The sequence below is a fragment of the Oryctolagus cuniculus genome, chromosome 6 (assembly GCF_051225735.1).
Source record: "Oryctolagus cuniculus isolate XC-2025 breed Fujian yellow rabbit chromosome 6, ASM5122573v1, whole genome shotgun sequence".
Taxonomy (NCBI): domain Eukaryota; kingdom Metazoa; phylum Chordata; class Mammalia; order Lagomorpha; family Leporidae; genus Oryctolagus; species Oryctolagus cuniculus.
In genome coordinates, this window is record NC_142872.1 from 58,526,280 (window position 1) to 58,542,919 (window position 16,640).

The 16,640-nt window shown below is 54.1% G+C and overlaps 1 protein-coding gene across 1 annotated transcript in view; it reads right to left on the bottom strand.

Moving 5' to 3' along the window:
- The window catches only part of LCP2 (lymphocyte cytosolic protein 2), a 50,970-nt gene that overhangs the window by 17,650 nt on the left and 16,680 nt on the right, over positions 1-16,640 (bottom strand). Inside the window, exons 4-9 of the mRNA XM_002710373.6 lie at positions 10,023-10,088; positions 9,580-9,611; positions 8,271-8,308; positions 5,159-5,360; positions 2,344-2,441; positions 44-110 (exon numbers count right to left, since the gene is read on the bottom strand). Coding sequence (XP_002710419.3) covers positions 44-110; positions 2,344-2,441; positions 5,159-5,360; positions 8,271-8,308; positions 9,580-9,611; positions 10,023-10,088 — 503 coding nt within the window. The remainder of the gene's footprint in view (positions 1-43; positions 111-2,343; positions 2,442-5,158; positions 5,361-8,270; positions 8,309-9,579; positions 9,612-10,022; positions 10,089-16,640) is intronic.

Here is a 16,640-nt window from a genome sequence, read left to right on the forward strand (position 1 = left end):
CACTGGGGGCGGCTGGCGGGCGGGGGAGCAGCCCTCTACTCACGCTTTGCTGTCTTGTGGTTTCGACTTCTGCTCGGCTCCTCTGGGTTAGGCTGGGGCGGGGGTAGTGGCTGACAAAAACAAAACATCTGAATGTTAGGAAGAGTTTCCAGAGCCTCAGCAAGAGCTGACGGCTTCGTCTCCCAGGGGTCACCGGCCTCGGCTCGCTTGTCCCCATCTTTGCGCCCCACCCACAAACACCTGTCTCCACTTCACACTGGAACACTTGCGGCAGCTGGCTCTCTGAGCCCCGTGTCCTCCGCTGCTGCTGCTGCTGCTGCTGCAGGTCAGCAGACTGGGCTAAGCCTTCCAGTGGCTCCTATCATGTTAGGACTACAGGGAACCCCCCCCGACCCCCGGCCTGCAAGCCCCTGCCTGAGCAGGCAGCAGGTCACCCCACCAGCCCCTTCGGATGCTTGTCTCTGCAATGCTTGCTGGGATTACACATCCCTCCCCACAACAAGGGTTTTTCTTGCAGTTCCTGGAAGATATCAGGCTCATACCTCCTCTGGCCTCCCTGGGCCTGTGTTTACTTCCGCCTAGAGTGTTCTTTCCACAGTCTTTGCACAACTGGCTCATTCTGCCCCAGCTCCCTGTCACCTCCCCATCACTCGATGCTACCTGCTCTTCTGCCTGCCCTGCCACACACAACTACCCACACGATCTCATTTGTACACCCATGTACCTTTTTATCTGTCTCCTCCAGCCAACCCTAACTAAATACTGCCCTGTTTCCACTCTGCCCCAGAACCTAGAACACGGCTTGGCACACGGAAGCTGCTCATTCAGCATCTGTTGGTTGACTGAATGAGTGTCGCATCCCAACAGCAGAGGTGTAGGTCTTCAGATTTCACAAACTAATTGCATTTGTGGGGCAGTGTGACTCAGTGAGCCCATTTGCAATGGTCCTGCACACCCACGAGAAAGCCACCTGTTCTCAGATGGAATCTAGGCCATGATGGGTGCGCTCTGGACTTGAAACTTTTGAGACAATCCCTCGTCTTCCCTCTTTCTAGCCCCGTTGTGTGGGCATTTACCATAGCAGTAAAAATGCTCGGGTTACTCGTGAAGGGAACCCGTTCCCGGCTTTCCCTGCCTCAGGGAGCGGGTCAGAGCCACAGGAGCCGGCCTGCACTTGAAGAAGGAGGAAGTGGGGTCACCCTCACTTCTGCCCTGGGCTCCTGGTAGAGTGGCCCCTCAGTGTCCACAGAGGGTTGGATCCAGGACCGCCACAGACACCCAATGTCACAGATGCTCAAGTTCCTTAAATAAAAAGATGGAGTATCTGCATGGACCTACACCCACCCTACGGCATCCTTGAAATCCTCTCTGGCTGACTTGGAATCCCCAGAACAAGGGCAGTCGTCATACTCTATCATTCAGGAAGTCATGGCAAGAAAAAGTCTGTTCTCGTTCAAAAAAGATGCAGTTCTGGAGTGGGTGTTTAGCCCAGTGGTTAAGACACCAGGGCTCACATCGGCATAGACCTAGGTTTGAGCCCTCGCTCTGGCTTCCCGACTCCAGCTTCCTGCCCCTGCAGAGCTGGCAGGGAGCAGTGGCGGCTCAAGTCTCTGGCTTCCTGCCCCTCCGCAGGGGAGACCTGCATCCAGTTCTCTTTGGCTCCATCCTTGCCCAGCGTCACTCATTGCACGCACGTGGGGAATGAACCAGTGGATGGGATCTCTCTCTCTTTCCATCTGTCTGTCTGTCTCCATATCTCCATTTCTCTGCCTCTCAAAAAATATTTTTAGTGCACTGACACCCACAGATCTTAGTTCAGGGGCAAACTACTTCATCTGAAGGCATTTGTGCCTGAAATTCTAGGCTCTGGCCAGAAGGTGGCGCAAGTCCTTACACAATTCCAGTGGGAGGATGCCATTAACGTAGTTTTCTCAGTCTATATTATATTCACTTAATTTCAAGCAGTGGGAAACGCAGTGAATACTAGAAGGGGGCTTTTTGTTATATAAGTAGTCTGTATTGTTTATGGTACAAAGTAAAGACTAATAAACATTATGACATAAATGAGCAATTATCAGTACAAGGGATCTTCAAAAAGTTCGTGGAAAATGGGCATTATCTTTTAATTCCCTTTTCCAAGAACTTTTTGAAGGACCGTCACATTTCAGCCACAAAGGGAAATCCTGAGTACTGGGATATGTATTTTCCCTGCCTAGGTAAATGTATTTTTTACAAAATCTGAATTAGGTGGAAGTGTCTAAAGCTTTCTTTTCTCTCTGGCAGGGTAAACAATGGGGTCAGACACCAAGCAGCATCAGGGAATGGGGGTGGGGCGCGTCCTACCGAGTGATTCCGGCTGACTGGCAGGGGAGGGAGGGCAGCCATCGGTCTCTGCGGGGGCACAGGTGGCTGCTGGGAGACTTTCCCCGAGGGGGGCCGGTCTGTGGAAATGCAAGAATGATAAAGTGAAAGTAGCAGTGCAAAACCAAGGCAAGCGTCTACTCTCTACCATGCTCCACGGTCTCCAGCAACATGGGCTGCACCAGACTCTGCAGCTGGGGGCGCAGAGCCGCCTTCGCCAGACCTATGCCAGCGCCAACACCAGCCAGGCTATGACCCAGTCTGGGTCTTGCAAAGGGTGGGGAGCTCTTGGCCCTCTGCTCACCCCGCTTTTGGTCTTAGTTTGGCTTGCTGCATGCAAAGGAGCGACTCTCATCTCACCCACAGGAATTAGAGGTTTTGCCGACAGAAAACAGACCTCTTTGTAATGAGTGTTTTCAGATAAATTATAAAGAAGTAAAGAGACACATGCGTCCAGGTACACTGTCACACAGATGCACACACGTGTACACACGCATGCACACTCACAGTGTGCACACACACGCATGCATGCACAGAAACACGCGTGCACACTCACACAGTGCATGCAGCTGCCTGTACAGGGTTAAGTCTTGGTCACCGCTCATGGGGATCCTTCCCCCTCCCAAGGCTCTGGGCGGCCCTCCTCTCCCCACTTCCTCATCTCTGCCCTTACAGAGAGGAGCTGGGCACCAGCTCTTGCAACCAAATCCAGCACTCTAAAACGGTGCATGCACTGGCCCTGGACAGACGCTCACATGATTCTGATTGCACAGCAGCCTCTCTAGGCCAGGCTGACTTGGAAAGTCAGGAAAGGGCCATGAGGCATGAGGGGCAAGGGCGTGAGGGCCTCCTGACTGCTGTGTTCTAGACACTTCTCTTGGCTCTCCCCAGCCCCCGCCCTGGAAAGGGCCTTGTTCTTCCACACAGAACGGGCTCAGAGCCAGGACACACCTGTTCTAACCTCACAGCCTCTCTGGCCATCTGTCAGCTTCTCTAGTGTGTCAGGCTCCCTTCGAGCCTCAGGGCCTTTGCATAGCCATTTCTAGCACTGAGGAATGCTCTTCCCTTACTACATGCATGCCCACTGGGCCGACTGCTACTCACGCTTAACATCAACTTAGTGCCATGGCTAACACACCCCACCCTCGAGGAAAGCGGGAGCGAGCACACGTCCCAGCCTCGCCTGCACTTGTCTTCCTGTTTCTCAAGGTTTCATGAAATGGTCGTGGGACTCCTTCAGTGCCCAACGCACGGTGCTGTGGACGGCTCAGAGAGAAGACGGCTTCCCTCGCTCTGCCTCTTCACGAGGAGCTCAGTGCCTTGTTTATCTGTGTCTGCACTGGAGCTCCACTTCCCTGAATGTGGGGCCAACTCCATCGCCGCTGGCCTCCTCACACGGCAGGCTTAACAAGGCAGCAGAGCGGAGACCCTGACTGCAGAGGGTTCCACGGCACCAAGGAAGAGCTGCTGGATCAATTTGCTGTGGCACTGATCAGTGAGTTCTAGCTTACTCCCTGATATTATGCAAGTGTGTATGTGTGGGTGTGGTGTGGACGTGTGTGTGTGTGTGTGTTCAGGTGTATGTGTGGGGGGTGTGCGTATGTGTCTGGGGTGTGTGTGTGTGAGATCGGGTGTGTGTGATCAAGTGTGTGTGTGTGAGAGGTGGATGTATGTGTGTGTGTGTTCAGGTGTGCGGGGGTTGGGGGTGGATGTGGTGTGTATGTGTGTGTGTTAGGGTGTATTCAGGTATTCGTGTGTGTGTGTGTGTTCAGGTGTGCGGGGGTTGGGGGTGATGTGGTGTGTGTGTGTGTATGTGTGTGTGTTAGGGTGTGTTCAGGTGTTCATGTGTGTGTGTGTTCAGGTGTGCGGGGGTTGGGGGTGGATGTGGTGTGTGTGTGTGTTGGGGTGTGCTCAGGGGTGTGTGTGTGTGATCGGGTGTGTGTGTGGTGGATGTGTGTGGGTGTGTGTTTGGATGTATGTGTGTGTGTGTTCGGGTGTGTGGGGATTGGGGGTGATGTGGTGTGTATGTGTGTGTATGTGTGTGTTAGGGTGTGTTCAGGTGTTCGTGTGTGTGTGTTCAGGTGTGCGGGGGTTGGGGGTGGATGTGGTGTGTATGTGTGTGTGTTAGGGTGTGTTCAGGTATTCGTGTGTGTGTGTGTGTTCAGGTGTGCGGGGGTTGGGGGTGATGTGTGTGTGTGTGTTGTGTGTTCAGGTGTTCGTGTGTGTGTGTTCAGGTGTGCGGGGGTTGGGGTGGATGTGGTATGTGTGTGTGGATGTGTGTGTGTTGGGGTGTGCTCAGGGGTGTGTGTGTGTGTGTGTGTGTGTTCATGTCTCTTACACTTCCAGAGTAAGCACCCCAGGCGCCCAGGCTGGGTCTGCCCTCCTGCTCACTTGGGATGGAGCCTGACTCACAGGCGAGAGCACTGGAGGAATCACGGAGGGAGGGACAAACGTGCAGGGAGGAACAGACAGTGGGAACATCCAGCAGGGGCCAGCGCTTTGAAAGCTAAGGTCCGCCTCCTGCTGCTTCTGACAGGGCCGGCGCAGTGCACCAAGCAATAACCTAGTCCCGAGACAGGAAGCCGCCCCTTGGGCACCTCGGTGCGAGGGCAGGGCTGGCGGCAGCCGCGGCGGGCACTGATTTCTTGATCTGCAGAATTCAGAATCCTCACAGCAGGCCTACGTGGTCGCTATTATATCCTGTTTCTCAGATGAGGACGCTGAGGCCCAGAGAGGAGGAGTCACTCGTCCAAAGCCACACAGCCGGGAAGAGGCTGGTTGGGAGGCGGGCCCTTACCGATGTACATGGAGTTGGTGTTGGGGAAAGGCTTGGCGGGCAGGATGGAGTTCTGTAGGGCCTCCTCGTCGTTGGAGGGCGGTGGCTCGTAGTCCGCGTCGTCTTCCGCGGGCGCCGCCTCCTCCTCCTCGTTGGGGGACTCGTAGTCGCCATCCTCCTCCCCATCCGGGTCCTCGTTGGGGCTTTCATAGTCGTCTTCCTCCTGCCGACACAGGGACAGCCACGTGGCACCGACGTGCCCGCATGCGCACTCCCTGCCAGACCAAACCATGGCGCGCCCCACACTCCCCAGGGCGGAGAGTGCAGCCAGCGACGCCCATTTTACAGAGGAGGAAAACAGAGGGCGGGGGACAATAGGAAGGGACCGGCAGGCCAAGGGCTAGGGCCCCGGCCAGGGTCTGCGGCCATCGGGCAAGTCCTTTCCTCCCACACGTTTTGGCACAAGAGACAAAAACAAGGCATGGGGAGGGGCCTGAGCTCGGTCTGAACAAACACATTTTTTTTTTACTCCGTTGTCGCCAGGAGAAAAACTAAATGCCCGCGACACGTATGATGACACCAGGTAACCTTCGTTTGTGTTCTTAGCGAGCCTGCGCACGAACAACGTCTCCTCATTACAACGCAGGCTAATGGAGGAAACCAGATAAACAACGCCTGGCAATTGCAAGGCAGATTCCGCCGTGTCTGAGAGGCCAGGGAGAGCGGCCGCCCGGGATAAAAATGACAGCGCGCCCTGCATGAAACCTGACACGTGGGTTGAAGCTGCATCTTGGAGAAGACCCTCTAACTGTTAGAACTTTTTCTGTCTTACTGACGACTGTGTTCTGTTTGAGGGGAAGGAAGGCCGGGGTGCTGGGTGATTGTCTTTGAGGTGGTTCCTGAACGTGGACGCTGGCTGTAATGATTCCCAAGCAGAGGGCATGGCCACCTGTGCCGGGTGCCTGCTCCCTGTCTTGACGCAATCAAGCGGGTGCTGCATGAGCACAGAGTGGCAAGAAGCGGCGGGAGGCTGCAACTTGTCAGGGAAGCTGTGTACTGATGGCTATCCGGGAACGCCCGAGCGCTTTAGAAGGGCTGAGGAGGGCTCTTTACCCTGTGGGAAGACTCTGGGCTCTGTTTTGAGTTGAGGAAATCTCAATGACAACTAGAAAGGCAGAGGAAGGGCTGAGCGAGCGCTTTTCTAAACTCGCAAAGGCTTTGGTCTGCCCTGTTGGTGTTCCTGTGACTTAACACAAGGTGGACCAACCTTCCAGGAAGCAGGTCTTGGGGACAATGGTCTCAGCGGTAGGCAGGGGACAGGTGGCGGCATCCCCTCGACCCATCGCCAGACCTCCACTTCGTACACCGTAATCAAACAGCAGACTTCCCTCTCTGCGTCTCAGACCATGGTTTTCTCCCAAATGCTTGGCCCCTACGTTTGTACATGGTTTTGCTGCTAATCACATTCAGCCATGCCTGCACCCCATGCAGTAAAATGGTCACGTGATTGCGTTCTTTGTCTCTGCTGCCCTCCTCATGGTCCTCCGTGGTCCCTGGAGGCATCAGGGAGCTGCCAAGTTGCACAGGCACCAAGGAAATCCTTGATGCACAGAGAGGAAGGAGGCCAGCCACAGGCTGCGGGTGAGCGGGTGGCACGGCAAGGGGCGGTGAACACTCGGTTTCTGTGCAAAAATAGAAACCTCTGGGGGAAACTCTGCTGTTTTCCCTTTTGCACAAAATGAATCTGTCGTATTCCTTCATTTACACGTTGAAAACACTAACTAGGCAAAACATTTTTAAGAGGGAAATGCTCTCATCTGTAGAATCTCAATAGGACAAGGACATTTTGTGCCTGCTTTCTAAAGGCACCAGAGGATGCGCTTACCGGAGAGACCACTCGACAGGGTCGAGCAGCCTGGGGCCCAGGACTGCTCCCAACTAGCTGTGGGGCTCCACAGAAGGCCCATCCTGCAGTGGGGCCCTGGTGCTCCACCTGTGAAATGGACAACCTGGGCTCCGGTCCCTCCTAGAGGTCTCAGCTTGAGTGTGGCTTCAGGGGTGCTGACCATACACGGAGCTCTCTGGACACGGGATGCTCAGAGTCCACCAGACTTTCAAAGGGGCCCGTGTGAACCCTCAGATTCAAAACCCACCTGGATAGGAGCCTCCGGGAAGTCTTTCTAGAACTGCGGGTGGAATGTGAATGTTGTCAGGACGAAAGCGCAGGTGCATGTGTCAACCCAGACAGAATAAGTTAGGAAAGCCAGGAGGTGAAGGAGAGGGGTTCTCAGGCGTGGCCGTCTGACAGTAACCATCCCAGAAGGCTCTGCCCGAGCTGTAAGCTTGCACAGAGTCCACCATAACCTTCAACCAAAAGTATTTCTGCAACGACATCTCCCCAGCAACTGCCGGTTTAACCTCAGCCTAGCATCACCCCGGTGAGCAGTCACTGTGGCTAGAGATGCTTATTTTAAAAGGTCTGATGTACGCCTCCTCCAATTTTTGCTCTTCAAAAATTTCCCCTGGCCTTGACCTCTTTGAACACATCCATAGTGGACTGGTGCACGTACATTTCCATTGCAAGCTCACCTCGTCCCAAATCAACCTCAGCATTCTTTGGAGACTCTCTGATTGCTTCGTTTGCAGATTGGCTTGTTTTAGGCTGACAGGGCTAATAGTCAGCTCTGAAAACCTTTTCACTCTCTGCCACCAGTGGAGACTTAAATCCACAAGAAAGGTGCCTTTAGCTTGGATTTCTAGGCAAGAGTCTGTGTGGGGAGCTGGGCTGGGGGTGGGGGAAGGACCTGCCTCAAGGGGGGTGAGGGTGAGTGATGATGTGCTCAGAAAGCCACAGCCCGAGGGCCAGGTGCTGCCCACCCTTGGTTTATGGGCACGCAGCCAAGGCCATGCCTTTGTCCCCATCTCTGGCTACTTTGGGGCCACTATGGAAGAGTGAGTGCTGGAGAGAGAGATGTGCCGAGACTCCCCAAGCTGCACCCTCTGGCCCCTTGCAGGACACACGTGCTGAGCCCTGGGTGGTGGTAGATGTTTTGCTCCTTTTTGCTGGATATGTGATACAGGGCCACTCTGGGCATTGCTGCTGGGGTGGAAGAACCAGCCACACTATACTCACAAAGGACGACCAGCCCCCATTGTCCTCCTCGTGGTTCTCTGTAGAAACAGACAACACGGCCATCAGCACCCGAAGACGCCCACACCTGAGCGACCCCCAGCCGCGCCCTGATCTGATGCCTCCCACCTGCCTTCTGCACACCTGGGGTAGCAGCTCACCGTCAGCCCCAGGATTCCTACCTGAGGAGCTTGTGCCCCTCACAGTGCCAGTGGGTCTCAGCCTTTCACCTGCACAAGTCACCTAGGAGTGCTTTAACATGTGCAGGTATCTGAGGCCCTAAACTGGGAGTTTCTGATTCCTTAAGGCCGGGGAGGGGCCCAGGAGCCAGCCTTTTAACACTCCCTTCAATGCAACAGACGTGAAACCACTTTAAGGAGTCCTGGAAGACTGTTTCAGGGCGGGCGTGGTGGTGCAGCAGGACCCCTGCATTCCATTCTCAGAGTGCCTGGGTTTGCATCCCAGCTCTGATTCTGACCCAGCTGCCTGCTCAGGTGCACCCTGGGAGGCAGCAAATGATGGCTCGAGTTCTTGGGTCCCCATCACCCATCCAGACCCAGATGGAATTCCTGGATCCCGGCTTTGTCCTGACCCTGCCCTGGCTATTGTAGGCATTTGGAGAGTAAAGCAAAGGATAGAGAATCTGTTTCTTTCTCTCTCTCTCTCTCTCTCAAATAAATAAATAGAACTTTTTTTTTTTTTTGACAGGCAGAGTTAGTGAGAGAGAGAGAGAGAGAGAGAGAGAAAGGTCTTCCCTCTGTTGGTTCACTCCCCAAAATGGCGGCTACAGCTGGCGCATTGTGCTGATCCGAAGACAGGAGCCAGGTGCTTCTCCTGGTCTCCCATGCAGGTTCGGGGCCCAAGCACTTGGGCCATCCTCCACTGCCTTCCCAGGCCACAGCAGTGAGCTGGGCTGGAAGAGGAGCAACTAGGACAGAATCCGAACCCCAACTGGGACTAGAACCCAGGGTACCGGTGCTGCAGGCAAAGGATTAGCCCAGTGAGCTGCGGCGCCTGCCCGAATAGAACTTTCTTAAAAGAAATCTTTAAAGACTGAGCTCAGGAATTTGGTTCCAATGGTGGGTCTTTTTAAGCTGCCCCACGGGGCTCAGGGTCTCTTTGCTGAGGGCCTCAGCTATCAAGAGCCATAGCCAGGTTGCTTGCAAAGCGACATCTCTCCTCCCCTCACCCCTTTCCTGGGTAGGAGCTGACTGCAGGCTGGTGAGCAGGGAGCCCCAGGAGCCAGAACACAGGAGAAGCAGGGCCCCTAGCACCTCCTAAGGCAGTCACCCCTCAGCCCTGCCGCCCTTACCTGTCTCTTCAGGGAAGCGCTGCACTTGGGGTCTGCAGAGACAAAGGCAGTGCGTGAGTGGCCCTGTTGGCTCTAGGGTCCCCCTGTGCCCCACCCAGCCCTGCAGGAGGACTCCCATGGAAGGCAGTCTAAGGAAGGGCTGTGTCCCTGTTGCTTGGCCACCGGGCCTAAGCTATCCTGAAAACGATGGAAGCCATACAGGAGGAGTGGGGAGGAATGACTGGGAGGTCCCAATGGCCTGGGGCCCCAGGGACTGGAACCTGGGGCAGGTGGCAGGGCAAGGAGAGGGAACCCCTCCCTTCCTGAACACCATCTTCAAGACCCTGGGGACCTCTGCAGGCCAAAATGTGAGGTCAGAGCAGTTCTGTGGCTTCCTCTCAAGGGCCGACTTGGTTTGAACATTCTTGGGTTTCCTCACTGCGGGCCCTGAGTGACCCACTCACTTGCGTGCGAAAATGCTCCTCCTCTCCTCATTCTTGTTGATTTCTTGACTTAACTTGCTGAGGATCCTACGAGACAAAGGGGAAGGTGAAGATAAAAGCCATCTCCTCCCAAGGAGCTCTCAACTTCTAGGACCTGTGTAGCCTCAGGCAGCTCGGCCAGGCCAGGTCACCTCCAGCCAGCCCTGCTCTATCACCCCCACTCCCGACTCCTGCCCAGATCTCACGCTCCTGCCACCCGGGAAGCCCTCTCTCCTCTTCACTCACCTGTGTCCTGCTAAGCTCAATGCCCTTTCTTTTTTTTTTTTTTTTTTTTTAATCATTTATTTATTTATTTGAAAGTCAGAGTTACACAGATAGGAGAGACCTTCCATCTGTAGGTTCACTCCCTTGATGGCTATAATAGCTAAGGCTGGGCCAGGCCGAAGTCAGGAGCCAGGAGCTTCTTCTGGGTTTCCCACATGAGTGTCAAGGGCCCTAGCACTTGGGCCATCCTCTGCTGCTTCTCCCAGGTGTATTAGCAAGGAGCTGGATTGGAAGTGGAGCAGCCGGGACATAAAGGGCACCCATAGAAAGATACCCTCAGATCTTAGGCTTTTTCGTGTTTGAGCCTGAGAATCCCTTTCCCCAGGACAGCGTGGTCCTTTGCCATCAGGAATGCCTCCCAAGAATGACCTGCAACTAGTGTGCCTTCCAGTGTCTCCAAGCCCCAGGACGCGGGATTCCAGCATCCCCTGGCTTCCTTGGATGAGATCAAGGACCCTCACTGGTAAATGGCTCAGTGTTTTCCATAGATTTGTGACAACCGGAAGTAATGAGGAGTCAGATGGGTTAGTAGGTAGTCACGGGACCCCAGTGGAACTTGGGGTGTAAAATATTTGCTTCCTTCCGCAAGAACAAACAGGCCGCCCTCCTTCCTGCGGAATCTCCAGATTTACCATAGAATAGCAAGGGAGCTTCTCCAGAGCTCACAGCTTACTGTGAAAACAAGTTACCTACCCACCCTTAGCAGGCCAGACAGGATGGAGAATTGTAAATCAGGCCTTTTGTTGCGATTACCACCATCTTGTTGATTGACAGTTTGGTCCCTAAGATTGTGCATAAAAACCGGAATGCTTCAGGGCCTTTTGGGATTCTTTCCTCTCTCGGAAGCACCCCCTCCACGCTGCTCCTGCTGGAGATCTTTGACTGTAATAAATACTTTTTTTTTTTTTGACAGGCAGAGTTACACAGTGAGAGAAACAGAGAGAAAGGTCTTCCTCCTGTTGGTTCACCCCCCAAATGGCCGCTATGGCTGGTGCTACACCAATCTGAAGCCAGGAGCCAGGTGCTTCCTCCTGGTCTCCTATGCGGGTGCAGGGTCCAGGCACTTGGACCATCCTCCACTGCCTTCCCGGGCCACAGCAGAGAGCTGGACTGGAAGAGGGGCAACCGGGACAGAATCTGGCGCCCCAACTGGGACTAGAACCTGGGGTGCCGGCGCCGCAGGCGGAGGATTAGCCTAGTGAGCCATGGCGCTGGCCGACTCTAATAAATACTTTTAAATCTCTTTGCTGTCCACTTGGAAATTCTTCCACGTGAGACAAAGAACCGAGGTAACAATAATTTCTCTGCCACCGTTTTGCTGTAACGGTGACATTGGAGATGATTAGGCCCAAAGTCATTTTACAGAGGAGGGAACAGAGGACCAGAAAAAAGAATTTTTTAAATTTTATTTATTTTTTAAAATTTTATTTATTTGAAAGACAGAGTTACAGAGAGAGAGGTCTTCCACCCCCTGGTTCATTCCCCAGATGGCTGCAATGGCTGGAGCTATGCCAATCCGAAGCCAGGAGCCAGGAGCTTCTTCCGGTCTCCCACATGGGTGCAGGGGCCCAAGGACTTGGGTCATCTACTATTTTCCCAGGCCATAGCAGAGAGCTGGATCAGAAGAGGAGCAGCTGGGACTAGAACTGCCACCCATATGGGATGCCGGCACTTCAGGCCAGGGCTTTAACCTGCTGCGCTACAGCGCCGGCCCCAAAAGAAGAATTTAGAAACTGGCTTTGTGGTATAACAAGTTAAGCCACTTGCAATGTCAGAATCTGACACTGATCTGAGCCTAGTCCAGCCTCTCTGCTTCTGATCCAGCTCCCTGCTAATGCACCTGGGAAGGCAGCAGAAGATGGACCAAGTCCCGGGGTCCCTGCACCCATATGAGAAACTCAGATGGAGCTCCCGGGTCCTGGTTTTGCTCTGGTTCAGCCCTGGCTATTGCAGCCATTTGAAGAATGAAATAGAGGACAAAAGATCTCTCTCTCTCTCTTTCTCTCTCTGCCATTCTCTATCACTCTGCCTTTCACATAAATAAATAAATCTTAAAGAAGAAATAAAAGAAATGTCTAGGCCAAAGCTACATGATAAGTTAGTGATGAAGGCCACCCTCTCCCCACCACACACGTCAGCCACCTGCCAGCTCCCTAATTTCCAAGCCAGGCCCTTTCAATGCAGCACATCCTAGTGTTGATTCCAGTTATGCCATCAGCCCCCGAGGGAGGGCACTGTTGAGCCCCCCGGCAGATCAAGGAGATCGCCCTGCAACCTGCATTCCTTCTGCTGAGTGACTGTGTCGGAGCCACCAGTTTGGTCCACAATGAACTTGCTGAGACAGCAAGTGCGGTCCGTGGCAGCCACCACTTGTGGTTCTTCATCACACGCCAGGCTTCCAACTTCCTCATTCCTCCCTTTTCCCTGGGAACTGCTGTTTGGAACCAGAATCTTCTACCACATGAATGACAGCATAAGCAAATTTTCAAAATGGCAAGGCTATTAAAAATTCTTAATTTACTTGAGAGGCAGAAATCGTGACACACAGAGAGACAGAAAGAGAGCTCTCATGCACTGGTTCACTCTGCAAATACCTGCAATGGGCAAGACTGGGCCAGGGCTAAAGCTGGGGACACAATCTAGGCCCCTGACATGGGAGGTGGGAGCCCTGTCATCTGAGCCATCACCTATCATCTCTGGGGTCTGCATTGGTGGGAAGCCGGTGTAAGGAGCCAGAACCGGGAATTGAACTCAGGCAGTCTAGTTGGAAGGAAGGTAAGAGGGCAGTGTTTAGCCCTCTGTGATGACATCATTCATGGAATTGCAGGCTTCAATGACTGCCAGAGACAGCCAGACTAGGGCTTCCTGGTGGCCTTCTGATTGGGTGACCCAGTACTTGCAACATGACTCTGTTCCTTTTGATGGGTGTTAGGAGGAGATGATGGGCAGGCAGGAGAGAAGGGTTCCATCAGAGCAGTCACAGGAGCCTCGCTGGTGTCCTGCACACTGGCCAGCCAGGTGGCGCTGGCTGCCGCAGCCACTCCCATTCAGTCCCTTATTTATTCAGTGGTTAGTAAGGGCCTTCTGCCACAGCTCACTTGGCTAATCCTCCGCCTGCGGCGCCAGCACCCCGGGTTCTAGTCCCAGTCGGGAAGCCGGATTCTGTCCCGGTTGCCCCTCTTCCAGGCCAGCTCTCTGCTGTGGCCAGGGAGTGCAGTGGAGGATAGCCCAAGTGCTTGGGCCCTGCACCCCACGGGAGACCAGGATATGCATCTGGCTCCTGCCTTCGGATCAGCGCGGTGTACCGGCCGCAGCATGTGCTGGCCACAGTGGCCATTGGAGGCTGAACCAATGGCAAAGGAAGACCTTTCTCTCTGTCTCTCTCTCTCACTGTCCACTCTGCCTGTTCTAAGCACCAGAAAGCTGCTGGGTGCTCAAGGGTCATCAGTGACCAAATCAGACACATCAGCTCATGTGCTCAGGAAGAGAGATGGACAACTGATTAGGAGTGTTTAGGGAGGTGGAATTCCATATAAGTATCTACAGCCACATGCCACGGAGCAACCCATCTGTCAATGGCAGGCTGCGTTTAGCATGGTGGTCCTGGAAGATTCCAGTGTACTGAGCAATTCCTATTGCTGGTACCATTGCACCTGCTGTGACATTGTCGGAGGGCAAGGCATCACTCGTGTGTCTGCTGACCCTGGTGTAAACATACCTACCGTGCTGTCAGCTGCATAAAAGCATGGCACATAAAATGATGTGCAGTGCCCCAAGTTGGATAATTCATGATAATCAGCAGATACTCCACTGTCTCATGTATCCTAAACTCTGTAGCATTATTGTTGCACATGCTCTGATGTTTACCATGAAACTGCACAGTGTTAGGCCAGCAGCAGCCTCACACGGCTTGTACTTCCTGCATCTCTTGACCCCCACTGAATGATTGCTGTCTACTACCCTGGGGTGTCTCAATCACTCTGCTCTGGGATGCTTGCACAACACCAAACCTGCCTCATGACACTTCTCAGAGCATGTCCCAGTGGTTCTGAAGCAGCCTTGACTGTACTGTGTATTCACACAGGCAGTGTGGAAGCAAGGAGGTGGAGGGTGCATGGGTGGGAAGTGGTTACAATTTAAAAAGATCAGGGCTCAAGGGGGAGGTGACATTTCGGCAATGACTTTAGGGAGGTGGGCTGAGCCTCACCTCAACGCCCCCGTCCCTCAGGGTTGGGCTGGGCTGTGACTGGTTCCCAACGCTGCTTGGAGCATGAAAAGCCCTCCTGCCCTTTGTGGTGTTGCTTCTCACCAGTATCTCTAACAGCCAGGCTGCGGCTGCCGGGGCTCTCGCCGGGTAAGGAAGGAAACGCCAAACCACAGGCTCCACAGGGGAGCAGCAGCGTGCCCAGAGAGAGCAGCACGTGGCCTGGCAGTCCAGCTTGCAGCAAAACATGGGTGCCCAGGTCCTCCTGCTTTGATGGATTTAAAGAACACCTGCAGCAGGATCCCTGCTAGGGGCTGAGGGCTTAAGTGGGAGGTCTCACAGGCAGGGCAGGGAGGTGGGCGCAGCCTCTAGGTGCAAAGTTGCACCCCACCCCCAGAGAACTGAGTGACAGTGAGTGGCCGGAGGTGACTCATTTTTTGAGCTCCACAAAAACCCCAGGCTTCACTCAGGACCAGGGAAAAAGACCAAGGGGGCTGGGCAGCCATAGATAGTAGTTCTCTCTGCTCCCCGCTGTTTAGTGGATGTGCTGGCCCTAGAAATGGGGCTGGACCTCCAACAGGAAGTTAGGCCATTGCAGGAAGGTGGCACTGTCTGGTGATCCGGGCCCCAGCCCTGTTGCTTCTTTTAACTAGCAGCGCGGTGGGGGCCAGATTCTACCTTCTCAGGCTGAGATGACTCCTGGAACAGTCAAAGATACAGAACCTGTGGCCACGAAGACAGACGACATGTCTCGCTCTCAGGGTGGGTACCCACTGTGTGATGCCAGACAAGGCCCCTGGCCTCTGCAGGCCCCAGCTGCCTTCCCAGCACAGTGAAGAGTTGGATCTGACAAGGGGACCCCTGATGGGCCCAGGCAGCAGGATTACACAGGTGCACCCGGACTCAGCTGATTCTCCAAGGGAAGATTTCCAGAAAGCAATAATGTCAACCAGCCCCTGGTGATGCCTATGATCAGAAGAGCTTGTGAAATACATCCTGGTTTCCTTCAGGTTGCTGAAAATGTTTTCTAAAAAAGAGGGAGAGGGGGGAGGAGGGGAGGGAGCTGTGTAACTGTGAAAGGAGCCGGGGAAGGAGCGGAGCCACGGTCCATCTGTGATAGCCCCTGCTTCGTTCTCTCTTTGCAGAGTCCCTGTGTTCTTCAAGCTGCCAAGGGCAGCCCACCTGTGCCTCCTAAAGTCCGCTTGGCTGATCACACGAGGGGTAAGAAAGAAATCGTGAAACAAAGGCAGACTGGCAGAAAGGGAGACAGAAAAGAGAGAAGGAAGAAAAGGTGGAAAGAGGGGCCGGCACTGTGGTGCAGCAGGTTAAGCCTCTACCTGCACTACTGGCGTCCTACATGGGCACCTGTTCGAATCCCGGCTGCTCTACTTCCAATCCTGCTCTATGCTAATGTGCCTGGGAAAGCAGCAGAAAGATGGCCCAAGTGCTTGGACCCCTGCACCTGCATGGGAGACCTGGAAGAAGCTTCTGGCTCCTAACTTTGGCCTGGCCCAGCCCCGACCATTGTGGCCATCTGGGAAATGAACCAGCAGGTAGGAGGTCTCTCTCTCTCTCTCTCTCTCTCTCTCTCTCTCTGCCTCTCTGTAACTCTCTTATTCAAATAAATAAATCAATTTTTAAAACAGATGAAAAGGAAGGAGGGAGGAAGGAGGGAGTGGAACAGAACAAAACAGAAAACCCTGGAGCACAGGGCACACAGAAGAGCAGGCCCTGTCTCGGGAGAGCTCTACTTGCTGCCTGTGTTGTCACGTGTGTAGCTGAGTACCGGCTGCCAATAGAAGTGTAGTTCGTCCCACGGCTCCAGTAGTCAGAGCTGGTTACTGGCTCTTCTCCATCCCCTTCCACAGTGGGACACTCCAGCCCTGCCCTCACTGGCCCCTCCAGGCCCTGGAGCAGGCAGGCATCTGTGTGTACTTGGGCCCCTGCACCAGCGAGGGAGACCTGGAGGAAGCTCCAGGTTCCTGGCTTCGGATCAGCACAGCTCCGGTCATTGTGGCCATTTGGAGAGTGAACCAGCAGATGGAAGACCTTTCTCTGTCTCTCCCTCTCACTGTCTGTGTCTCTACCTCACAAACAAATAAATAAAATCT